The 27,447-nt window shown below is 39.9% G+C and overlaps 1 protein-coding gene across 26 annotated transcripts in view; it reads left to right on the forward strand.

Moving 5' to 3' along the window:
• Positions 1-27,447, forward strand: part of PIP5K1B (phosphatidylinositol-4-phosphate 5-kinase type 1 beta) — a 521,283-nt gene that overhangs the window by 354,465 nt on the left and 139,371 nt on the right. For all 26 annotated transcript variants that reach the window (XR_014057501.1, XR_014057490.1, XR_014057525.1 and 23 more), the window contains 2 exons: positions 10,002-10,154; positions 17,531-17,830. Coding sequence is in view for 19 of the 26 variants with exons in the window: in XM_081503676.1 (XP_081359802.1) it covers positions 10,002-10,154; positions 17,531-17,830 (453 nt within the window). In the remaining 7 variants the exon portion in view is untranslated. The remainder of the gene's footprint in view (positions 1-10,001; positions 10,155-17,530; positions 17,831-27,447) is intronic.

Below are 27,447 nucleotides of genomic sequence, written 5' to 3' on the forward strand. Positions count from 1 at the left end.
GGGCTGTATAGTCCATGGGATCACAAAGAGTCAGACACAACTGAGTGACTTTCACATACAACTCAACATCAAAAATAAATAAACAACCTGATTTAAAAATGAGCAGAGGCTCTGAATAGACATTTCCCCAAAAAAGGCATACAGATGGCCAACAGGTACATGAAAAGATGCTTAGTATCAGTAATCAGCAGAGAGATGCAAATCAAAACCACATGAGCTGTCACTTCACATCTGTCAGATGGCTGTGCCGCTCTCTGCCTCCCCACACCCCTATCTCTCCACACCCATTGGTGGAGAGATTAGGTGCTTCTACAGCGATGTCAACCCTGCCCTCTTAACCATGCAAGTACATGAACATAGGCATTTGCAGGATGTGGGGAAGGATTTACATTAGGTAAGAGCCTTTAGTTTCTGGCCATTTGGTAGTTACTGAGGTCACTGTTATTCAGAAAACATGTTTGGAGAACCCAATGGGGTCTTGATACTGTGTTATTGAAAACAAGATTGATGATAGCTCATCTTCTGCCATATGTTACAAGTTAATGGATTCTCTCTTTCTGACTTACCTGGAGCTTCTGCCAACCGAGGTGATGCCACAGACTTGCATTTCATAACACAGATTTAATCAGTGTGATGAGATGGCTGTCTACCCTGACAGGTCTCCGTTTAGTGGGCCAGTGGCCATCAACCTGCAGGCTAGGAAGCCCATTCTTTAGTCAGTCTGCCTCACAGGATTTCTTTCCTTGGGAGGGCCTTTTTCTAAGCAACAAGTCACACAGCTTATACAGTTTCCTAATGAGCCTTTAAGCTGGAAAAATTACCTTCATAATGAGGTCAGAATGTTTACAAAGGAGCAGGAGGCTATGCTGATGGCTTCTCAAAGCAGAAGTCCTCCTTCATGTGCCTGGCAGAAGGTCGTTAATTGATTATTGGGTACTTTGAACAGCAACTGTAACTAAAATGCTTTGCTAATAATTATGGAGAGATTAAAAAAATTACAAGTCATGACACTCAAAGACCTTAGAATCCAATTGGGATGATGATCGATGGGGAAAATGACCCATTCTACCAGGCAGTAAATAAAAAGAGGAAGCGAAACAATAAATGCTCCAAGATTTCAAAGGAGGGAGAAATCACTCTCTCTTGGATTGATGATTAGGAAGGCTTCTTATGGGTGTGGCATAGTTTAACTCTGACCTAAAAATTACAGTTAAATTTGAGTAGGTGGGGAAAAAGGGAAAGATGTTGGAATGGCATGTAAGAATGGGGAGCAGTGTTAGGACTATGAGACCAGAGATGCACGTGCATTAGACAGGACTTTGAATGGCCCAGTATAGCAGGAAGGAAAAGTTTTGATCAAGAATATTAGAAAGATCAGTTCAGTTCAGTTGCTCATTCGCGTCCAACTCTTTGTGACCCCATGGACTGCAGCAGGCAAGGCCTCCCTGTCCATCACAACTCCCAGAATTTACTCAAACTCATGTCCATTGAGTCAGTGATGCCATCTAAGCATCTCATTCTCTGTCGTCCCCTTCTCCTCCCGCCTTTGATCTTTCCCAGCATCAGGGTCTTTTCAAATGAGTCAGTTCTTTGCATCAGGTGGCCAAAGTATTAGAGTTTCAAAGTATTGGAGTTTCAGCTTTAGTTTCAGCCCTTAGAAAGATAGGACCAAGTAATTCAAATAACCAGTTATGTTTTTTTTAAATTCTAGGAAATTAGTGAAATGTAAAGACTGACTAGATGTTTGATTATGTGGAAGATATTTTTTGTAAAGGGATGGGATAAGGGTATTGTGGTTCTGTTTTATAAGAGGAATCCTCATCCTTTAGAGACAAATAGTAGCTTACTTGGTAAAGAATCTTCCTGCAATGCAGGAGACCCCAGTTCAATTCCTGGGTTGGGAAGATCCGCTGGAGAAGGGATAGGCTACCCACTCCAGTATTCTTGGGCTTCCCTGGTGGTTCAGCTGGTAAAGAATCTGCCTGCAATGTGGGAGACCTGGGTTCAATCCCTGGGTTGGGAAGATCCCCTGGAGAAGGGAAGGGCTACCCACTCCAGTATTCTGGCCTGGAAAATTCCATGGACTGTGTAGTCCACAGGGTCACAAAGAGTCGGACGTGACTGAGTGACACTCACTAAAATATTTATTGGAGAAATGATTTAATGTCTGTGATTTGCTTTAAAAGAATCTGAGGAAAGCAGGCAAGGGAAGGATTGAGTGTGTAAAGAGACAAGATAGGCTCTGAGTTGATAGCTGTTGAAACCGGAACATAGACACATGAATGTTAATTGCACAGTTCTCTACTTTTATGTATATTTGAAATTTTTTGTGATAAAAAGCTGCGGGGGGGGGAGATAAGACCGGGCAGGTTAAGTGTGCTTTTGTTTTATTGCATTTTCCACCTCCCTTGTTAATTGTACACACAGTTCCATAACCGGACCCATCTCTGGGAACTGCAAAAGACAGAACAAGGGCAATGGGCCTCTAACTACATGGCTAGCTGGTCCCCAGTGGCTAGGACCTCCCACAGCCCAGGATTGAGGCAGTGCCCCTTACTGATCTTGGAGATTCTGAAGGCTCACCTCCAAACCACTGTATCTGAGGACCCTACCCAGTGATCTGGAGCGTGATAGATGAGGAAGGGGTCTTTTGCCTGAGGCATTGTGCTTCAGAGAGTCAGGTAGAACCTCAGAGACTTTTTAGCCCAACTTGTCATTGTAGATGAGGAATCTGAGGATGGTGAAGGGAAGTGCCCAAGGTTACCCATGCTGAGGGGTGGAGGCACAGCCCAATCCAGAACAATAGTCTCACATGCTTCCAACCACTGAATCTTAGACCTGTCATTAGATGGCAGAAATTCCCTGGACTCCACACTTTCACTCCTAAGGGCCCCAGTTCAATCCCTGGTTGGGGAACTGAGATTCCACAAACTGCACACCACACCCCCCAAAAAAATATCCCAAAAGGTATGGTCTCAAGGTGGTCACTCCCTAGCCATCAAACTGTGAACTGTGGTTATCCATTCTGAAAAATGAGACAAAGAGGTCAAATACACCTAACAAAGCACATTTTGGAATGGTTAAGCCCAAAAAACAGAAGAATGAAATAAGATGTTCCCTGAAACACCATGTGAAGGAAAAAAAATAAAAGGATAAGGCATACATCACAGGCGTATTTACAAATACATCCTGGCATCCATCAAACTAGGGCTATCTAAACCCAAATTTGTGAAGATATACTGATCTAAACATGAGGGGAAAGGCGAAGGTAGCTTTATGTAGGGATTGGTCACTATAGATAGATTTGATATCAGATCCCTGTGATATGTGTGTATTTCTGCTTAGTCTTACGCTGTTGCATCTGGATTTCAGCCTGAATTACTCTGATTACATTCTCAGTACTATTAAAATTCACCAAGTGCGTGCTAATTACAAATTCATGTTGAAACGTGCACAATTGGATGTGAGACAGTGTGGTGATGGTGGATCCGCATGTACTACAAAGCGATGCAAATGCTCCTTCTTCCTTATTTGTTCCTAAATAAACACCTCCCAGGGGAAGGGGCCCCAGAGCATTTTCCCCCCATTTCTGCTTAGGCAACAAGTCTTCTGTTCATTTCCTTCTTTTCCAGGTGCCTGGGTATTCCCAAATCCAGGGTGATTTAGGTTTATTGACACCCATAAGAAAGAGAGCAGAGTAAATAATTAAACAGCATTGAGGGGAAGAAGTGGCAGGAAAAATGATCTCCACCTCACTGTGCAAGTTTACAGCGTTGATTTGCCTTGGCAGAGCCCAGCTGGACTGTGCTTTGCATTCTTTCCAGTGGGTACATAGGGAGGCCCTGCAGGAAATAGAAGGCAGGGAGTGAGCACACTGCAACAGCTTGCACAGTGAGGGTGCCAGGCAGGTGCATCAAGGTGCACACAGGGGCTTGTTGATCACAGCTAATTAAAATGTTCCCATAGCTCCTCTTTATTTGCTCTGAAAAGGCAACATTTTAGCAGAGAACACTGTAACAGAGTTGCAAGGTGAAAAGCCATAGACTCAGAGGTGATAATGGTAAAAGGGGTTCTGCATCCTAATGCCAGCTTATTGTAGACTGACACTGTGCTAGGAGTGACCCCAAAATGATTATTGAAAGAGGTCAAAACAACTGATTTCTCCATTCATATTCATCTGTAAATTGCATAATAAAGGAGTATTTGGCAATTAAGTAACCAATGTAAGAGTCTCCAGTTTGTGTCACTGCTTCTGGAAGAATCTGAGACTTGAATTGGAAGCAGATGTTCACATCTGAATCCAGTTTTCCCTAGGCAGCTCTTCCTGAATCACCCCCTAATTTCTCTATTTGCAGTCCCTAATTTCTGCATTCTTTGTTGTTTTTGTACTTTCACAACATTTACTCCTACCCACAAGAGGATTCTATGCCAGAAATCCAAACCCCATGGAACAAAGAATCAAAATCCTAAGAGAGTCTGAGATCTGCCTTCATTTTTTATGAGAATGGGGTTTACACCTTTATTTTCCTGAGTCTCAGATTCGTGATTACACAAATCACCCACTTTTTCTTTTTAAAAAAGTTAATTTCTTTAATTGAAGTATAGTTAACTCACACTGTTGTATTGGTTTCAAGTGTACTGCAAAGTGACTCAGATATATAGACATATATATGCATATACATTCTTTTACAGATTCTTTTCCATTATGGATTATTACAAGATATTGAGTGGAGTTTCTTGTGCTGTACAGTGGGTCCTTGTTGTTTATCTATTTTATGTAGAGTAGTATGTCTTAATCCCAAACTCCTAACTTATCTCCTCACCTCCCACCCATCTCTTTTCTTGCTTCACCAAGATCATCTTAGTGTGCCTTTGAGTATCCTTCTTGTCATGAGAGTTAGGCTGAAACTCTCAGTACATCTTAGGGCACTGCTGAGCATGTAGTGAAAAATGGCAGCAGCAATGCCTAAGTGGTCACTCTTTGCCAGGGATTTCAAAAACATGTATTTTTAAAACTCTGAGATGCTATCAAGTATATATCACCATCTTTATTTTAGAGATGAGGTTTCTAAGACTCCAAGATTCTAAATTACTCAAGGTCACGTGACTAGCCACTGGTAGAGTCATGATTTTACAAACTGTCAGTTGATTCCAAACCCAGGCCTTTCCTTCCATGTGGACTCTGCCCAGAGCAGGGAAGGTTCCCTCTGCTTCCTCTTGATTTTTATAGCATCCTGTGTGGAGGCTGATGACTGTTTTTATTTTCCTTGCTTATCCTCAACTCATTCTTAAGGGCTTAAGTTGCAGTGCTGCTTAGCAAGAGAGCTTCAGGAAGCAAGGCTGAAGGAAAAAGGAGAAGGTAGGGGATGAAAGGGGAAGACAGTGGCACCCCACTCCAGTACTCTTGCCTGGAAAATCCCATGGACAGAGGAGCCTGGTAGGCCACAGTCCGTGGGGTCGCTAAGAGTCGGACACGACTGAGCGACTTCACTTTCACTTTTCCTTTTCATACACTGGAGAAGGAAATGGCAACCCACTCCAGTATTCTTGCCTGGAGAATCCCAGGGACGGCGGAGCCCGGTGGGCTGCCATCTATGGGGTCGCACAGAGTCGGACACGACTGAAGCGACTTAGCAGCAGCAGCAGCAGGGGATGAAAGTTGCCAGTGATGTTAAGAAAGGCAGTGAACTCTTGCTTCTTTTCCTGGTGACTTTTGTTTCCCTTACCCACAGTGCTGCCAAAGCAGGATGATTCAAAAGGTAACATCCAGACACTGCATTTTAATCATTTTTCTCCCAGTTTCTCTGTTTCTTCTCTTCCTCTTCCCTTCTTCCTCATATCCTCTCAGATGTTTCTTTGATAAGGACTTACATATTTACAAACCCAGATAAAACACTTTGAAGGATGTTCAGCCCTAGTGATTTCAAATGCCTCCATCCTCAAAATACATTTCCTTAAATCCCTGTTATTGCCTCTCACCAGGGCTGGTCTGACCTCACACATTAGCTTCCTTACCTTTTTCTCTACCCACATTGTTTCTATAAGTCAATTATAGGGATTACTAACTGATAAACACTAAACTCATAAACCTAAAATTTCCTGTTCTGCTGGTTTGGGGCACTACTTGGGGAGACTGACAACCCTTCAGTTGTTGGTAAATTTCAGTCATTTATTTGACAAAAATTTGTTGAGTCCCTTCTGTGTACAAGGCACAGATCCTGAACCATATCACAATTTAAGAGAGTCATGGTTTCTTCCCTCATAGAGTTTTACAGTCTAGAGGGAACTTGGAATAAGTAAATAGGCAATTAAGGTATTTTGTGGTACTCAAATGGTAAAGAATCTGCCTGCAATGGAGGAGACGTGGGTTGGGGAAATCCCCTGGAGAAGGGAATAGCAACCCACTCCAGTATGCCTGGAAAATTCCATCGGCAGAGGGGTCTGGTGGGCTGCAATCCATGGCGTTGCAAAGAGTCAGACATGACTGAGCGACTAACACGTTCACATGGTATGTTCTGTGACAAGAGCATCCAATGTCAGGAAGCAGGTGATCTGGACCCACAGAATCAGGCAGAGTTTTCCAGAGCAAGTGATGTCCAGCAGACACTGAAGGCCAGTGTCACTATACCAGCCTCTTCACTATGTTTTCCTTTTGTCCTCCTACTGGGGCCTCAGCACAGCAGATGGAGTGAGTGGTCCTCTGCTCCAGACCCTCCAGTGGCTTTTAGCTCCCCTAAGTTAAAGGCCACATTCCTTATATAGCCTATGACTCCCTACTTGTCTGTCCCAGCAGACCCTTCTGGCTTCTTCCCCTTCAGCTGTCCTCTCTGCTCCCTCTGCTTCAGCCATGGCCTCCTTGCTGTGCCATGAACTCTCCAGGTCTCAAGATCTTAGCATTTTCCCTTCCTTCTGCCTTCAGTACCCTTTCTCCAGATATCCCCAGGCCTCTCCTCAAATGCCACCTTCCCAATAAGGCTTTTAGTGACCACCTCATCTTCATCGTTGGTGATACTCCCTGCCATCCCCCTTTCCTTGTGTCCTTTCTCTCAACAGCACTTAAGCACATTCTGATGTGTAAGTTATTTACTTTTTTGTTGGCTGTTTCCTCCTACTACTGTATAAGCTTCCTAAGTGCCTGGGGCAGTGCATCTGTCTGCACTCAGTAGGTACTTTTTAAATGTTGAATGAACATGGATAATGCATTTCTGGCATAGAACTAGAATCGTATGTGATATTAACCAAATCATCCTAAAGGTTTTCATGAAGAATCAGCAAGCCAAGTGGGTGATAAAATCCATATGTCAATTGTTTAAGTGCATATACATCCTACCAAAGATAATTTGTTGTCATATAATGGTAGTCCAGTGTCTGTTGTCAAGAAAATACGGGGTTTTTTTTTAAAGGAAGTTTTATTCAGTGGTATTCAGCCAGATGAAGGTAGCTTGGAGGTGGTTTCTGATAGAAGAAAATGCAATCAATAATCAAGAGTGTGTGGCACACTTGAGAAAATGAGAAATAGTTCTCTGAAGTTAGAGGTAGAGTTTAAGGAGGGAAGGGATGAGAGAGAAGGCTGAAGACAAGAGCTTTGTCATCCATGGACTTGAACACTCTGCTAAGAAACTTGGATATAATTGCCTCTATTAACAGTGGAACCCACAGAAAGGTTTGAAGGCATGGAAGGCTATGCAGTTTGGAAAGATCTCTGGTTTCCTGGTGGAGGATGCTCAGGAGGAGTCAAGAGTGGATAGCTGAGAACAGGTGGAGCTTGCCATATAATCAAGGCATGAAATAATGAAACCACTGAACTTCAGGAATTTGAAAAAGAGATGTCATGAATGGGCAGATATTAGCAGTAGTCTGGATATGGAAGATGAACAAATGTGAAACATCAAGGATGACGTCTCAGTTTCTGGTTTGGAGAACAGAGTGAATGATGCTTCCTTTCTATAAGAGAGGGAGAATGAATGATGCTTCCTTTTTATAAGATAGGGAGAAAGAGAGAAGATGGAGGATGGGGGAGGAACAGATGATCTAGTCAGCATGTACAGTTGTACAGGGTGTGCAACACCCAGGAATACCTGGCTAAGGTGACGGAGTGAAAACTGGAATCTATCCCTTCATCTGTTCACCAACCTGTTTATGGCTCAGAGCTGTATATACCAGGAAAAAAAAAGAGTTCCTTCTTTCTAATCACTACCAAGGCACCACATGGGCTAACCACAGGCTGAGATGAACTCGCTTTTGAAATTGTTACATATAAAGTGTTTGTGGTATCAGTTCAGTTCAGTCACTCAGTCGTGTCCGACTCTTTGCGACCCCATGAATCGCAGCACACCAGGCCTCCCTGTCCATCACCAACTCCCTGAGTCCACCCAAACCCATGTCCATCAAGTCGGTGATGCCATCCAACCATCTCATCCTCTGTCGTCCCCTTCTCCTCCTGCCCCCAATCTTTCCCATCATCAGGGTCTTTTCCAATGAGTCAGCTCTTTGCATGAGGTGGCCAAAGTATTGGAGTTTCAGCTTCAACATCAGTCCTTCCAATGAACACCCAGGACTGATCTCCTTTAGGATGGACTGGTTGGATCTCCTTGTAGTCCAAGGGACTCTCAAGAGTCTTCTCCAACACCACACTTCAAAAGCATCAATTCTTCGGTGCTCAGCTTGCTTTATAGTCCAACTCTCACATCCATATATGACTGCTGGAAAAACCATAGTCTTGACTAGATGGACCTTTGTTGGCAAAGTAATGTCTCTGCTTTTTAATATGCTATCTAGATTGGTCATAACTTTCCTTCCAAGGAGTAAGTGTCTTTTAATTTCATGGCTGCAATCACCATCTGCAGTCATTTTGGAGCCCAGAAAAATAAAGTCAGCCACTATTTCCACTGTTTCCCCATCCATCTGCCATGAAGTGACCGGATGCCATGATCTTAGTTTTCTGAATCTTGAGCTTTAAGCCAACTTTTTCACTCTCCTTTTTTGCTTTCATCAAGAGACTCTTTAGTTCTTCTTCACTTTCTGCCATGCTGCTGCTGCTGCTAAGTCGCTTCAGTCGTGTCCGACTCTGTGCGACCCCATAGATGGCAGCCCACCAGGCTCTGCCATCCCTGGGATTCTCCAGGCAAGAACACTGGAGTGGGTTGCCATTTCCTTCTCCAATGCATGAAAGTGAAAAGTGTAGAAATGTCTGTTACATAGTTAGGCATACAGGTCTGTATCCCCCAAGGGAGATCTTGGCTGGAGATGCAGATGTTAGAGTCATCTCTTTGTTGAAATCATGAGTGAATGACCTCTCTTAGGAGAGTAAACAGTGAGACAAGAATATGTGTTGGTGTCAAGTGATGAATACACAGTGGGACCACACCTCCCATTCTTATTTTGTGGGCACTTGCTAGAAACAAAGTGCCTTGGTCAACACCACTCTTGGGAGTTATCTCATTGAACAAATATGGTGATTCATGATCCTGTGGTACTGAGGGTGGAGGAAGACTTACTGTTTCCTGCTGCTGCTGCTGCTGCTAAGTCGAATCAGTCATGTCCGACTCTGTGCGACCCCATAGACGGCAGCCCACCAGGCTCCGCTGTCCCCGGGATTCTCCAGGCAAGAACACTGGAGTGGGTTGCCATTTCCTTCTCCAATGCATGAAAGTGAAAAGTGAAAGTGAAGTCGCTCAGTTGTGTCCTACTCTTAGCGACCCCATGGACTGCAGCCTACCAGGCTCCGCCATCCATGGGATTTTCCAGGCGAGAGTACTGGAGTGGGTTGCCAGTGCCTTCTCTCTGTTGTTTCCTACCATGGAGTTATTAAGGTAAATGGATCAGCTAAATTTTTAGAAATCTCATAAGAGCCTTTTTAGTATACCTAGAGTCTCCTCTTAAAGCTCTTGGAGAGGGTTTCCTATTTTAACATGGGTAAGCCATGTAAAGCTGTGATTTTCTTCATTGGATGCATTGTACACATTAATGTATTTTTACCGCTTATGTATTTGCTCTTGTAGTATTCCATATGCAGTGAACCTCTAATAGAGCTGTCTAACCCTGGAGCCAGTGGATCCTTGTTTTTTGTGACCAGTGATGATGAATTTATCATCAAAACAGTTCAGCATAAAGAAGCAGAGTTCCTTCAGAAGCTACTGCCAGGCTATTACATGGTAAGTAACTACACATAATTCAAGCTTCTACTTAAGATTTAATTACTTTCCTCCACAGTTTTTTTTTTTTAATACTTTTTTTTTCGGTGACTCTGGCATGTTTCTTTCTCTTTGGTGAGGTTTATTTTGCATTTAGAGTATACTATGAAATTGATTGAATAGATTTTGAAAACTAAGTAGAACTGCGTAGTAGAGCATAGCTATTGACTGACTCAGTCCTGGGCTCATATCCCACTCAGCCATCAACTAACTTTTGTGACCAGGAGTAAATAAGGTAAGCTCTGAGCCTCAGTCTTTGAAGGCTGGGAGACACCTGTCTTCCATAGTGGTTGTAATAAAAACAGGATCCAGGATGCAGGATAAAGGAAGCAATGCATTGCAGAGCTCTTTGTACATAGTAGTAATAATATGAGTAGTTAACATTCATTGAGGAGTAAGCTGTAAAATTGATGAGGTAATTGCTGCTACTGCTAAGTCGCTTCAGTCATGTCCGACTCTGTGCAACACCATAGATGGCAGCCCACCAGGCTCCCCTGTCCCTGGGATTCTCCAGGCAAGAACACTGGAGTGGGTTGCCATTTCCTTCTCCAATGCACGAAAGTGAAAAGTGAAAGTGAAGTCACTCAGTCATATCCGACTTAGCGACCCCATGGACTGTAGCCTGCCAGGCTCCTCCGTCCATGGGATTTTCCAGGCACGAGTACTGGAGTAGGGTGCCATTGCCTTTTCTGAATGAGAGGTGCACGGTCACGTTAAACCCCTTCTAATGAGATAAGTGAGACAAAGATAAATGGAATCACTTGCCAAGGGTTATTTAGCTAATGGGCTATAGATCCAGGGCTTGAACACAAGCAGTATGGGTCCAGAGGGTGCATCTTTAACCCCTGCACCTTGTAGGAGCACACATTCAGTATTAGCCACTTTTAGCCATCACACTTCAGAATTTAGGATGTCATAGGTTAAATACAACATGAAAACCACCTTCCATGTAAAGTTTTAGAGACAAACTATAACCTAGCCCAGGATTTGGATTTGCTAAACATTTAGACCAGATTTTAAAAAATAAATGTTTTCCTCGATAGTTTTGTTGTTTTCATACCTCTGATTTCTTTGTACTTTCATGGCAGTTTTAAATTTTATGTGATTAGAATGGTAGCAGGATTTCAAAAGCCACAGTTCTGCTATTCATTTGCTATGAGAGGTGATAACTGTCATCTTTGTTTCAAAACAAAATTGATGAGATACGCCATACAGCTCATTAGTATGTAAAGATATTTTTTAATTCCAAAATCTGCTCAAGATAACAGTAACTGCTAGAAATTAGTCTCACATATAAATATAGGAATTGAAAATCTGAACAAAAATCTTAGTGGGCACCATACACAGATTTTAAAAGATTTTGATCCTGAATATAACTGGGAAACGTTTTTTAGCACAAATTGTCTACTTTATATTAGGGAAAATAGAAAATACAGAAAAGGAAAAAATGCAACCAATTGTATTTATTTTATCAGAGATACACATTGCTAGTATTTGGTATATATCCTTTCAAATGTATCCTAGTCATACACACATTTTTAAATAATTTAAAATTGCAGTCAAACTCACATAGCACTCTTTGTTAATCTGCTAAGTGAGTAAATGTTAAACTTCTCTATTTCTAAGCTTAGGTAGGTCTCTTATTGTAGAACTGCACTGTCCAATATGGTAGCCATTAGCCATATGTGGCTATTAAGTAAAATTTTAAAATTTAGCCTAACCAAGTAATTTTATCCCAACCATGTAAGCTAGTATAACAAATAATATAATTCATCTTATTAACAAAAAAAAAAAATGTGAGCATTATGTGGTTATTCATCTAGATATCAGGGAAAATTCTTAAAATTGGAAAATTTTGCATAATAGGCAAATAAACTAATAGGCATAAAACCCAACTTTTATCTGTCTCCCAGGGTTCACATAACATGTCATGGAGAAGAATAAAAGTTCTTTCACTGAAAGTAATAGAAAAAGATATGGATGCTTTCCATCAGTGATCTTTTCTAACGTATTTACTAGAATTTTCAGCAATAACTTTTTGAGTACAAAAAAACATAGAAGAAAAGTATAAACACTGTTCTGTACAGATGATGCAATTGAAAATGAGCAGAACTTCAAGAAAATAAACCAGTAGTTTCTAGAGGTAATGAAAATCCAGTAGATTTTGAGGATATTTGATAAATCTACAAAATCCATCATATTCCATTATGTAGGTCATATAAAGTTGGAGGGTATAAGGGGGAAGAAAGAATTCCATTCATGATGACAGTAATTTATAATGATTATTATTAAAGATATAAATAAATGAAGACATACTATAATTCTGATTGGAAAAGCAGCTTATAGGAAGTATAGCATATGAACAACAATCCAAAAAGAATTTATAAAATTTTATTTAATAAAAACTCAAATGCTTATGTCTATTAAAAAAAATGAAGAAGACTAATATGAAGGAAAGTACAAAATGTTATTGAAGGACATAAAGTTCTGAAATAATAAAGAAATGTGCATCATTCCTGAACTCAGAATTGTAATGATTTTAATTGCCTACACCAATTATAAATCCAGTCTAACTCCAATCAAAAATTCGAATAGGATTTTTTCCCCTGAACTTGACAAAGCTGGTTCATCTGAAAGTGAAAACAAATATTATGTTAAGAGTAGTTTTAAAAACAAACGAGAAAGCAAGCCTGTAGAATTGGACAAAACATTTTGGCAAATGAGAAAATGGTGGGCCTGCCATAACATACACCAGAAATGTGTAAATCTATACTAGTATTAAAGTGGTGGCATTTGTACAGTTCTAGACAAAAAGATCAATGGATTCAAATAAAGTGTCCAGAAGTAGACCCATGTGTATTTGACAACTTATTGTATGAAATAGGAGGGACTTAAATTCAATTGAGAAAGGACAGACTGTTCAATAAATGGTTATCCATTTGAAAAAAAAATAAATCCCCAATTTCAGATCTTTCACACACAGTTACTTCCAGACAAGGGAAACTAAAGCAAAGAATAAATAAATGGGACTGCATCAGACTAAAACACTTTTGCACAATAAAGGAAACTTATCAATGAAATGAAAAGATCACCTGCTATATGGGAAAAGATATTCATAAATTATATATATGATAAGGGGTTGATATCAAAAACCTACAAAAAACTCACAAAACTCAACATGAAAAGTAAATAATAAAAAATCCACTTAAAATGTCTTTTAAAAATGTCAGAAACAGGCACATGAAAAGATGCAAATCAAATTGGAGAAATACAAATCAAAACTCCAATGAGGTATTACCTCACACCAGTCAAAATGACCATCTTTAAAAAGTCTATAAATAATAAATGCTGGACAGGATGCACAGAAAAAGAAGCCCTCCTACACTATTGGTGGGAATGTGAATTGGTGTAGCCACTGTGGAGAACAGGATGGAAATTCCTTGAAAAACTAAAAGTATATCTACCATATGATTTTGCAGCCCCACTCTTGGGAATATAGCTGGAGAAACTCTAATTTGAAAAGATGCACCCCAGTGTTCATAGCACTATATACAATAACCAAGGCATGGAAGCAACCTTAGCATCCCTCAACAGGTGAATGAATGAAGAAGATATGGTACATATATAAATAATGGAATATTAATCAGCCATAAAAATTAAATAATGCCAATTGCAGCAACATGGATGGACCTAGAGATTCTCTTACTAAGGGAAAGTAAATCAGATAAAGAAATATGTGGTATCACTTATATGTGGAATCTAAAAAAAAAATTCAAATGAACTTAATTTCAAAACAGAGTCTCACAGACATAGAAAATAGACTTATACTTACCAAAAGGGAAAGGGGTGGAGAGATAAATTAGGAATTTGGAATTAACAGATATACTACTACTTTATATAAAATAGATTAACAACAAGGTCTACTGTATAGTACAGGGAACTGTATTCAGTATCTTCTAATAACCTGTAGTGGAAAAGAATCTGAAAAAGTTACTTACATATGTATAAAGTTATATATATATATGTATATATATGTGTGTGTTTGTGTGTGTGTGTGTGTATATATATATATATATATATATATATATATATATATATATAACTGAATCACTCTGCTGTACACCAGAAGCTAACACATTATAAATCAAGTATACTTCAACAAAAAAATGAAAATAAATTGGGCACACTATCTGACTAGACATTTTCCCAAAGAAGATATACAGATGGCACAGGAAAAGATGCTTAATATAACTAATCATCAGAGAGATGCAGTTCAAAACCACAGTGAGCTATCACCTCACATCTGTCAGAGTAGGTATTATCAAAAAGACAACAAATAGAAAGTGTTGGCAAGGATATAGAGAAAAGGGAACCCTCATGCCCATTGATGGGAATGTAAGCTACTTTACTATGGAAAACAGTATGGAGATTCCTCAAAAAATTAAAAACAGAGCTACTGTATGATCCAGAAATACCACTCCTGGGATTTATTCAAAAGAAACACAAACATTGATTTGAAAAGGCATATGCACCCCTATGTTCATTGCACCATTATTTTACAAAAGCCAAGATATGGAAGCAACTCAAGTGCCCCAGCATTAAATGAATGGAAAAACAAGATGCGATATACACGTGTAATGAAATATTACTCAACCAGAAAAAAAAGAATGAAATCTTGCCATTTGTGACAACATGGATAGACCTAGAGGGTATTGTGCTGAGGGAAATAAGCCATACAGAGAAAGACAAATGCAGTATTGTTTTACTTACATGTGGAATCTAAAAAAATAAATAAATGATCAAACATAAAACAGAAACAGCGTCATAGACACAGAGAACAAAGAGGTGGTTGTCAGAGGGAAGAAGGATCAGGGGAGGAGAGAAACAGCTGAGGGAGATTAAGAGGTGCAAACTTCCAGTTGCAAAATAAATGAGTCATGGCTATGAAATGGACAATGTGGGGACTATATGTAGTATCTTTGTGTTGTGATAGGTTTTAACTAGACTTACTGTGGTGATCAGTTTGAAATGTATAGAAATATCTAATCACTATGTTGTATAACAGGAACTAGCATAGTTATGTAGGTCAGTTTTACTTCAAAAACAAATACATAGAAAAGGAGATCAGATTTGTGGTTACCAGAGGTGGGAGGTGGGGGGAAGGGGTAGTTAGAGGAAGGTAGTCAAAAGGTACAAGCTTCTAGTTACAAGATAAATAACTACTAGGGATGTTATGTAAACATGTTATGTATCAGGGGTCCCCAAACCCTGGGCTACAGACTGGTACTGTTAGGAACCAGGCTGCACAGCAGGAGGTGAGCAAATGAAGCTTCATCTGTATTTACAGTCACTCCGCGTCACTCACATTACAGCTTGTGCTCCGCCGCCTGTCAGATCAGTGGTGGCCTTAGATTCTCATAGGAGTGCAAACCCTAGTGTGAACTGCACATGCAAGGGATCTAGGTTGCACACTCCTAATGTGAATCTAATGCCTGATAATCAGGTGGAGCTGAGGCAGTGATGGTAGCCCTGGGGAGCAGCTATAAATACAGATGATCATTAGCACAATAAATGTAATGTACTTGAGTCATCTAAAACCATCTCCTCCAAAATCCCTGGGTCCATGCATGGAAAAATTGTCTTCCATGAAACCAGTCCCCTCTTCCATGAAACCTGGGGACTGCTGTTACACATGAAAGTTGTTACGAGAGTAAATCCTAGGAACTCTCTTCTAAACTTACTGTGATACTTGTATCATGATGTATATAAGTCAGATCAGTGCTCTATGCACACTTACACAGTGCTGTATGTCAATTATATCTCAGTGAAACTGAAAGAAAAAAATTAATCCCATATGGAGTAAAAACCAAATGTAATCACAAAAACTATTAAAAATTTGTAAGAAGAAGGAAGAAATTTATAACCATGGGGTATAAAAAGCCTTGCTAACTAAGAAACAAAAAAAGCACCAGAAACAGGTTCATAAATATAACTACATGAAAAGGCAAAACATCTATATAACCAAAAAAAAAAAAAAGCCAGATATAAAATTAACATAAGCACATAGAATATTTGCAGAATGATAGAAAGAAAGAGGAAACAGTTTCCACAAAAGCTGGGAAATGAGGGAAGGATTAAGGATAGAAGAGAGACTTTTCATTATATAAATGCCTTTTAGTAAACTATTTTTGGTGCTTCCTTTTGGCTCAGTGGTCAAGAATCTGCCTGCCTATGCAAGAGACATGGGTTTGATCCCTAGGTTGGAAACATCCTGTGGAGAAGGAAATGTCAACCCACCCCAGTATTCTTGCCTGGAAAATCCCATGGACAGAGGAGCCTGGTGGGCTATAGTCCATGGAGTCTCAAAGCAGTTGGACATGACTTAACGACTAAGCAACAACAAAAAAACCTATTTTTTAGTTTTCCCATACTTTTAAAGTGAAACAAAAACAGACACATATTCCTTATTTTTATAGTCCAGAGGTCTGATGGTTAAGACTTTGTGCATCCAATGAAGGGGGGCATGGGTCCCATCCCTGGTTGGGGAAATTCTGCATGCTCCATGAGGCAGCCAAAAAACAAAGTTAGATTGTCTATTTTTGTAACAAAAAAGACAACATACTGGAAGAAAATATTTACCTCAAGTAGAAGAGGAAAGTAATAAATATCCAGAATATATCAAGAACTCCAACAATGACAAAAACCTAAGGAAAAATGAGCAAAGGAGAGTAACACAAAATTATCTTTAAGAGGTGGATAAAAATAATAAGAATATTAAATTTCTCTAGTTCTCTGTGGTATTCACATTTAAATTAACTTGAAAACATGTTTTCATTTTTCACCAACCTTGCTTCCAGAGATTGTAAAGTAGGATAACATTCAGCATTGGTAAGAGTGGTGGGATATATGTAACCTTACGAAGTGTGGTTGTGAGCTGATCTGGTCATTTTGGAAGACAGTTTCTCAGGAGCTATTAAAATTTTAAATATCCACCGTTGTACCCCAGCAATTAATTTTCTCTTGAGCTACCTTAGAGAATAATCACACATGGCACTAATCATGTCTCTGCCTGTTTTTAGTTGCAACTAATTAAAGAAGGAAATTCTGTCCATTTTCAGTTCAGCTACTTTTAACACCCTGAGTTCAGAATGATTAAGTTGCAGTTCCCATAAGCTGACTTAGAAACTAGATTCGGAACAGCAAAATTTTTAACAATGACTGCTAACAAGAGTAATCACATTCCATTTTTAATTATCATTTTACATGAAAATGCATCATAGTGGAATGTTGCTTTGTAAAAGTACATTTTAAACATTTTTTTCTTTTTCTCTTTTTAGAATTTAAACCAGAATCCAAGAACTCTTTTGCCAAAATTTTATGGACTGTATTGCATGCAATCAGGGGGCATTAACATCAGGATTGTGGTGATGAACAACGTTTTACCACGCTCCATGAGAATGCACTTTACGTATGACTTGAAAGGCTCAACCTATAAGCGAAGAGCATCCCGAAAAGAGAGAGAGAAATCTAGCCCCACATTTAAGGACTTAGATTTCCTGCAGGACATGCATGAAGGATTGTATTTTGATACAGAAACATACAATGCACTCATGAAGACACTTCAGAGAGACTGCCGGGTAAGGAAGTCATTGTTGTGAATGCCTTTGCAAAGTTATCTGTGGTAATGTACTTTTTTAACGAAGGTCCAAAGGCCAACACATGGAATCCCCTCATTCCCAATCCTTGTGCTGATCCATGCTTCCCTGTTGTTGAAGGAACTGGTGGATGATGACGCAGTTGTCTGGAGTCTATTAATTTTACTAATAAGAGAAGTCAGCCTTCCTTGATCAAATGACACAAAGATTTTTGTTTCTTTTCATCCTCTCTGGGAAAGATAGTTAAAGTGAAAGGAAAAGAAATTTGAGTTTAACACAGTGATTATTGAGGAAAGCCACATATTAATACAAAACTTAGATGAAGTAAGATTCCAACAGGGGAGAGAAGCTTGGAGAAAATGCACTTAATGCAATTGATAAATGGATCCCTAGAAATCCGCGTAGATGCCGAACCATGGGATGGGTTCATTTACTGAAACTTCTGTATGTGATCTGCATAAGAGGCAATCAAGAGTGAGATTTGACAGAGTAAAGGCCTTTCCGTGCAAAGTAGCCAAATCCTTTATCAAAAGGATGTGAGTTCTCAGCCGGCAATGCGTAAAAAAGAAAACTAAAACCAAAGTCCAGGATAAATATTTCTGACATGGTAAATTTACAGAAAGTAGGTAAAAGCCCTTTTGGAGAAATAGATGAGAATGCAATGAGAATGCAACTCTGCTGAATTCTGAAGGGTGATGATCATTTGGTCAAAAGATTGTTAGGGATGTTATTTCTTGGCCCAGATGAACTTTTGAGAACCACTCAGTTCTCAGCTGAGTTAAGCATATTGGAAATGGGCCGAAGGAATGATGATGAGGGTTTGGGTCCAGGCCTGATCAGGGCTTTCTAGAAGAGAGGACAGGATTCATGGGGCCTGATCACTGGGAAATATGCAGGGTGTCTTGGCTTCCTGGGCCTTCTGTGGACCTGGTCAGATGACCCACACTGTTGCTGGGGAGGAAAGATCCCTTCTCTGCCAGGCTTGAGCTCACCTGAAGGTGAAGAAGGCAGTCTTGACCTCCCCATGTAATGTATAAAGTAGGGGATCCTCCCCGAGAAGCACAGCCCCACTGTTGCTGCATTTTGTCTTTCTGTGTGTTAGAACATTTATGCAAATGCAGAAAGATGCAACCTTAGAATCATTTCTTTCACTGGTAGAGGATTTACCCCACAGTTCCTGTTCTTCAGCTGCCATTCATTGAATGCTTCAAGTTTGCCAAGTTAGCCTAAGATTTTCCGTTTTTAAAAAATATTGAAGTATAATTGATTTACCATTACAGTGTTATGATAGTTTCAAGTATTCAGCAAAGTGATTCAGTTATACATGTGTATGTGTGTGTATGTGTATATATATATATAAATATATCCTTTTTCAGATTCTTTTCCATTATAAGTTATTAAAAGATACTGAATATAGTTCTTTGTGCTATATAGTAGGTTCATGTTGGTAATCTATTTTATATATAGTACTGTGTATATGTTAATCCCAAACTCCTAATTTTTCCCTCTCCCTCCTTTTCCTTTGGTAACCATAACTTTGTTTTCTATGTCTGTGAGTCTATTTGTGTTTTGTAAGTTTATTTGTATCAATATTATTTTTTTATATTCCACATAGAAGTGATACCATATATTTGTCTTTCTCTGTCTGACTTACGTCACTTAATGTCCTAAGTGCATTATTTCATTTCATTATCTCAGCCACCATGTGACATCAGTACCATTCATACTCCCATTTTTCTCTCTCTTTTTTTTTTTGTTTGGAAGATCATACTCCCATTTTAATTGGTAAATAATTAAGTTCTTAAAAAGATTAAGAAACCTGTCCAGCATCACCTAGCAGGTCAGTGGCAGAGCCCACGCCTGTTTAGGGACAAAGCATGTGTTCTTAACAACTGAAATTTACAGACTCAGATGTAAGGATTTTTTTAAAACTATCTTTTCATAAATCATGGGAAGGACAGGGGGAACCAAGCAAACAAAAATATCCAGCTGAGCTGTTCAGATATCTGGGTGCATATGTGTGACTCATATTTTTCTTTAAAAAAGAATAAAACATACATACATTTTAGTAGAAACCTTTTCTGTGCTTTTCAACTCTGACAGGATGTGGGTGAAAAGTGACTCTCAGTTCCCCAGAGTTTAGTACAGTTTTAGATTTGCTCTCTCTGTGTGTGCGCGCATGCGTGTGTGCATTTCTTGCCTCTTTAATATGGAAAGCCTTTTTCCTGCTGTCTTCTAAGGCTCCTATGCCAGGAAAAAAAAAAAAAAAAGGAAAGGTCAAATGTAAAAAGCCATTGCACAGGATTTGTCTGTTTATTAGCATTTCCTGAGCCCAGCCCTGATAGAACGAGGTCAAACATGACTCTTCTTTGGAAATGAGACCCTGGAGATTTGCCTTTTTATTTTTTGAGGATTTGTTGTGCTGAGAAACATAAAGGTCAAAGTAGAGGCAACCTAAGCCTAACTCCCTCTCTTTCATTGCATTTGAACTTGTAAAAGACACAGATAATGAAACTTCCTTAAGTTGCACATTTGTCTTCAAAAAGGCTCTTCTTGGGGTAGTGTTTGGGCATGTGAGCAGCATGCTATGGAGGAACCTGAGTCCCTTCTCTGATCTGCCTTGGCAAAGACCAAGGCCTCTGTGATCTGGGGTCAGCAGCTGATTCTCAGATCAGAGCTGCCTGGAGGAGGGCATGTTTCTAGAATGGTAGGTCTTAATATTTAAAGGTCAGGGACCTCTTTGCAAAATTGATGAAAACTGTAAACTGTTTCCCCAGAAAAATGCCCATCCACATACCAGTTCATGAATCCCTTGGAGCCCATCATCACCCACCCCTACCTTACCCCACCCCAGGCAGAGGACTCCCATCCTAGAGCCGAGCAGACCCATTTCTGTCTTCAGGTCATCCCATGAAGGGCTGGAATAGATTGTGTGGTTGGCATTGCCTGCAGCATCTCTGACCCTGACATGTCCCTCACTTTGCAGAAAACTGAGCTTTAGTGCCAGACAAGGTGGTATGGAGATCCAGGGAGGATGTGAGATCACCCTGGGGCTGATTCCAGCCCTGAAGGATGGAGAATCTCTATTAGCATTCCTCTGAGTGAGGCGGTACTGCTAGGGCTCTAGAAACAAGGGAGGCGGGGGACTGCACTGCTGTGTCGGCAGCCCAGCCAAAGAAAGGTGAGCTAGACCCCTGTTCAGATACATCCTTTCACGCACTTATCAGACACATGTACTGCGGGCCTACTGTGTGCCATCATGGGGTAAATGACCTCTATTTTTAATCAATTGCCATTCTGTGTATTAGTGCCATGATGATATTCTAAGGCGTTTATAGGGATCAGAGTAGGTAATATCATAGTTTGGTTTTGAAAAAGAGGAGTTCTCCAGGTAGGCAAAGAAGTAGAAGCATATTTCTAGGCAGAGAGAATAATATGAGTTAAGCATGAAATGGCATAACATATTCCTAGAACTAGAATTGTTTGGTGTTGTGACAGTTAATAGTAAAGGAACATGTGAGGTAGGAGAGAAAAGCAGTCAGGAGCCAAATAATGTCAAAAGCCCCTTTCTGGTGGTGCCAGGTCCTCTTAAGGGCTTAGAAGTAGTAAAGCCAGGAATCCCAGACCTTTGGACCCCGGCTTTTCTGGTGTTCCCAGATAGAAAAGATAAGCCTCCTAACCTCTTCCTGCCGTCACTCCTACTTCCTGCCCCCACCTCTTTCATATTTCAGCTTGACATCTCAGAACCCAGGGCTCCATTTCCCCTGCATGACTCTGGCTGGAAGATACCTCCCTGACTCACTGACTCAGCTTGACCCACATGCATCGTGCCCTGTTCCCCACAGACTACTTATTTCCCTGACTCCCCATCAGAGCTGCTTCTGGACTCTGCATCCAAAACAGCCTGAACTGCCTTAACCCGCAATGAGTCCTCTTGACAAGGGCCATCTTCCCCTGCACCCCCTGAGCATCCCTGAGTCCCTTTCCTCAGCTTTCCCAGTCCAGCCTCAGGCCCTTTCCTGTAAACCTGCCCCCACCCCACTTCTGGTCCATCCCTATCAATTCCTCCACATGGCACTCTGGCTGCTTGGCAGTCTTCTAGAAAACAAAATGCATTTTATCCTTCAACTTTGCTGAACCCACTTCCCCACAGAATTCAGAAAAAGAACTCTTTCCAGAAGCAGGAATCCAGATCTTGGTTCTCCTTGACTCCCACACTGCTGTTCCCTATAGGCTATGTCTAGGGGAGATAAACATGGAAATAATGGGGTTCCGTTTCTGGAAGCATTACCTCTTCCTTAGCCTCACCTTCTGCCTACTATGACAGCCATCTACACCCATAAGAGAACTTGGCCTGGGGTAAGAGTCATGTCAGTAGAAAGGACCACCAGGACAGCACAGGTCACTTGTCATCAAAAACAGAATGTAGGATTTATTCAAACTATCCCCTCATGTGACAGACAAGCTGAGAGGCGCATCCTGTGTGAACACTGCTCTTTCCAGGTGCTCCGTTGTCCTCCCCTAGCCTGATCTTCTGCCTGTCTTCTCTGGTCTGGGAATGTGATCAGCGTGAAGTCAGTTGCCCATTTCAGTTCCCTGTAGCTGCCCTTTCCATCCTCTTTTCTTGTTCTCTTTCTCCACCCTCAGTAAATCACCACATCCTGTCCAAACTGCCTCCTAAATAACTCTTGGCTGCCCACTCCCTCCAGATGCACAGCCTCTGCCCTTGCAGAGACCCTTCCTTGCCTGGCATTTTCACTAGCATTGTCTTTCAGCATATTTCCAGTGCTGCCCCCAAAGTCTTCCTAAGATCGAAAAACCATACATACTCCTGAAGCCATACATACTTCATAGCTTGAAACTTTCAAACCTTTCCTGATGTGATCCCTGCCGCTTCCCCAGATGCTCCTTCAGCGTCCTTCTTCAGCCTTGTCTCGCCCCTTTCCCCGGAGCATCCTTACTCCCCAGCCATTCTGATCGGCTGGACATTTTCTCTAAAGGTTTTGGTCTTTTCAGGCATGTGTCACCCCGAAGGATCATTCTCCCCCTCTCTCCTTCACCTGGCCCCTGCCTACTCATCTCAGGACTACCTTCCCCCAAGACCACCATGCTGTGAGTCCCCCAAGCCTCCAGGGTTAACCTCTTTTGTGGGATTTAACATGTGTAGTTCCTTGAGCCTGAGGATCAAACCTGACTTCATTGCCTGGTGCTTAGTCAGTACTTAGTAACAGTTCATTGAAATACATATTTGAAGAAAGGAATAAATTATCTGATAATAGAGGGAGACAGGATTAGGCACACCCCCAGGAAAAAATCTATCTTTGGTGACTTTTACATCTAGCTGTTTTTAAAGTTCTGTCTCTTTTGGAAGAGGCATCCAGTTTCACTGCCGTGCCTGCCAGATACAGCCCTGAGAATTTAATAAAGCAGATGAGTTCCCTTTTGAATCATTTGGGTTTTTTTTTGAAAAACTGAACCGATTATCCCCATGTTCAAAGTCATTTGTGCAACAAAAGTATTTTTATCTTTCAATTATTTTCCCATAGAAACAGTATTATAGTCATTTGAATTTATTTGATGCTGATTCCTGTTTCCTTTAGGTACATGTCCTGTCTCCCTAGCCAGACTAAATGTCTCAAAGCCTAAAACTCATTGCATATACCTCTCTACAACTGTGTACCTGGCTTATTGTGTACATTAAGTACATATAAGATAATGAAATTTAAAATGACTTGAAATTTATGTATCAGTTTTGAAAGAACAATTAGGAACTATTTGGTACTCATTTTTTAATATACTATAATTCTTCTCTGACATAACTTATATGTGAAAAAATCTAAAAAGTCTCATATCATTTAATTAGTTTGATACATTACTACATCCTGTGGTATTTATTGATAACTCTGGGGACGTGACATTGATACAAAGTATATTAGTGAGAATTCATATTTGCAATTCAAATAGTTTATTCCTTCATGTGGGAGTCATATCAGACAGTCTTGATAATTAATAACCTAAATGACTTATTTTGCACTTATTATTTTTTTGTTTAGCAGCAAACTTATTAATTTTTATTTAGTGTGGAACCAATTTTCTTTTTTTACATAAACATCTGTCACCATAAATATTAATGAAATATTCATGAAACTAGTCTTAATACTGAGACTTTTTGTTTTGCAAACTGGGATTTCTTTCTGTGAATGGCAAGTTCTAAATTTGTAGATTAGATTCTTCTCAGCTCTGGACATGTTTGTATGGGTTACAATGTAGGTTATTTTCTATAATACTTAATTTAGCATAATGTTAGTGCTTACCACATAGCTATAATTTTGTTTAGCAATTATTTTTTTTGCATTTAGTTTAGACAGGTTCTTTTCTTTTTTTATATGTATTGGTTGCCTTCCAGCTATCTTTAAGGAGGAATAAATGCCTCAGACCTAATAGAAAAAAGATGTATATCTTTTACTGATGACAACACTTAACATTTAGGCTATTTTCTTTATCAGTAAGGAATTGAATTTTGTTTTTAGACTTCAGCTAAAACATGGGAAGAGATATCATTGACTCCACATCGCTGTTCCAGAGATGAAAGATTACTTCCCTGAAAAGATATAGATAAATGCACCATTTGGCAAATTAGGTCTTAAAAACACTATAATCTCATGATATATTTGTTTGCTCCATTGTCTTAAATTATGAGTTTTGCCATCTCTTATTAGCTATATTGATAACATTGTAATACCTACATGAAGCAAAGATAAAGTTGGTGAAAAAATAAGTAAATAAAACCAACTTATGGACTCAGAGGTTGTTTGAGCTAGAAAAAAAATCATAAAGTTTCTGAGAAACAGTGAAGCAATGCCTTCTGTGCTCTGGTCTAAGAGAAAATGATCCTGGACATAGATGTCTGTATCTAGCCAGGCCAGATTTCCTTGTGAAATTGCAAATAAAGACATTGTCATATATGCAAGGACTTTTAAAAGCTTTCTACCTGTAAATCTTTTATTAAAAGAAAATTTTTAAAAAATAATTGTAGATTTGCATGCAGCTGGAAGAAAAAGTACAGAGAGATCTCATATACTCTTTACCTAGCTTTCCCAATGGTAACATCTCATAGCACTTTTGTACAATACTGAAACTAGGAAATAAACATGGGTACAAAGCAGGGATCCTTTTCAGATTTCACCAGTTTCACGTGCACTCATTTGTATGTGTGTATGGGTGTATGTGTATAGTTTATGCAGTGTGATGTGTATATGTATTTCTGAAACCAACATGGTCAAGTATCTTGACAAGCAACAAGTGAGAATTCTTGACACAAATCCTTCCTGCCCCTGTTTTATATGTAGCCACACACATACCTTCCTCATCCTGCCCCTCTCCAGTCTCTTGCAGCCATCAGTGTTTTCCATCCCTCAATTTCGTCATTTCAAGAATCATACAGGTGTAACCTCTCAGTTGGGCTTTTTTCACTCAGCATAATACCCTTGTGATCCATTCAAGTTATTTTGTATATTGGTAGTTTGCCCTTTTTTATTGCTGAGTTTCATGGTATAGATATACCACTTGCTGAATAACATGTAGTTTTCTTTAGTTTTTGACTGTTACAAATAAAGCTACTATGAATATTTGCATGAAGGTTTCTGCATAAGCACACGTTATTTCTCTGCTGTAAATGCCCAAGTGCAGCTTCTGTGTTGTATGGTAAGCACGTGTTTACTTGGGAAGAAATTGCTAAACTTTTTCAGAGCAGCTGTACTATTTTGCATTCCCACCAGCAGTGTATGAGTGATCCAGTTTCTTTTCATCCCCACCAACATTTGCTGTTGTCATTATATTTTATTTTAGCCGTTCTTATAGGTGTTTATTTAAGTCTGTTGTTAAAAAATTACTTAAGTATATACTTCAATAAAGCAAAAGATAAATCCAATAAAGAAGTAGTTTGGGGATATAGGAAAGAGGGGTGAAAATGAAACAGAAGAACTTACAATTAAGTTTAAAGGCTAATCATACATCTCTGGGCCTTAATGTAATTGCTAGGGATTTCTGAGGAGAGGCCCAAGGAATAGGACTTTAGCACTAATAATATACTGTGACTTTAATGCTCATAGCACTTGATCTAACTCTGTTCTGTAGCCTTTGGTATTTCTACATTGTATTGTGATTATGTGGGTACATATTTTGTTTGCCTACTAAAATCTGCTCTCTAGGAAAATAGGAATTATGTGATTTCATTTTCCTACCCTTCAAATCACTTAGCAGAATAGCAGTTGTCTTAGTGTTAGTTTTTTTTTTTATCGCTTTCTATAGTTTATTTCTTTGCTAGCCTATTCAGCAGGAGAACATTTTTGGAGTTAAAAAAAATTATATCACTTATTTGGCTGTGTCGGGGCTCAGTTGCAGAACGTGGGATCTTTGTTGTGGCACACAGGCTTAGTTGCTCCGTGGCATGTGGGCGTTTAGTTCCCCGACCAGGAATCGAACATCCCCTATATTGGAAGGCGGGTTCTTTTTTGTTTTTTGTCACTGTTAGTCTTTTGATGTCCATGGGGTCACAAAGAGTCAGACATGACTGAGTGACTAAGCACAGCACAAGAAGAAACAGCATTTTTGAAATGATAACTCTTACCTAATCAATAAATATAATAAGAGCAAGCTTTGATAATAGCGTACCAATGGTCTGATATGAAATAGACCTAGAGTTAATCATCATATCAGTGTTGTGGATTGGAAAATAATTGAAGTACATTTATATTGCTCATTTGTCTAGTGTCTATTGTTGTTGTTTAGTCACTAAGTCGTGTCTGACTCTTTCGCGACTCCATGGTCTGTGGTCCTCCAGGCTCCACTGTCCTTGGGATTTCCAAGGCGAGAATACTGGAGTGGATGGACTTTCCTGGTGACTCAAATGGTAAAGAATATGCATGTCTCTCCCTGCAAGGCCAGAGACCAGGTTTGATCCCTGAGTCAGGAAGATCTGCTGATGAAGGAAATGGCAACCCACTCTAGTATTCTTGCCTGGAGAATCCCTTGGACAGAGGAGCCTAGTAAGCTATAGCCCACAGGGTCGCAAAGAGTCGGACGTGACTGAGCGACTAACACACTTTTTGTCCATCTGTGGCACTGGCTGCATTTCAGCTTTCATGCAGGTGTGTGATAGAAAGGGGCTCCAATTGCAGTAACACACGGGGCAAGGTGGTCAATACCAGAGAATTTCAGGGTAGCTGCAAAAATCAAAATACTCATCTATTTTGCTATTCACACCTGACTTTCTACTCAGCAAAAGATACCTCAGTTTGAGCCAGACAAGTAATTCTCAGTATTTCAAAACCAGCTATTCCAATTTTAGGTAGAGGGAGAGTTCTGTCTTAGAAATAACCTGTAGATAGATACCAAAGTAGCTTAATACCCAATGCATGATTTTGTGGACAGTAAGGACACACTTCCAAGGCTCAGTTCATCTCTAGATTGTTTCCATTAACATTTATTATGGACTTGCTCTGAGCCAGGCAGTGCTTGACATCACAGATAGATTGTCTCATTAATCCTCACAACAGCCCTTCAGAGTGAGTGCCATGATTCCGTTTTGACAGTTGAAG

The sequence above is a fragment of the Giraffa tippelskirchi genome, chromosome 1 (assembly GCF_054371585.1).
Source record: "Giraffa tippelskirchi isolate mGirTip1 chromosome 1, T2T-mGirTip1v1.2.pri, whole genome shotgun sequence".
In the NCBI taxonomy this organism is placed as follows: Eukaryota; Metazoa; Chordata; class Mammalia; order Artiodactyla; family Giraffidae; genus Giraffa; species Giraffa tippelskirchi.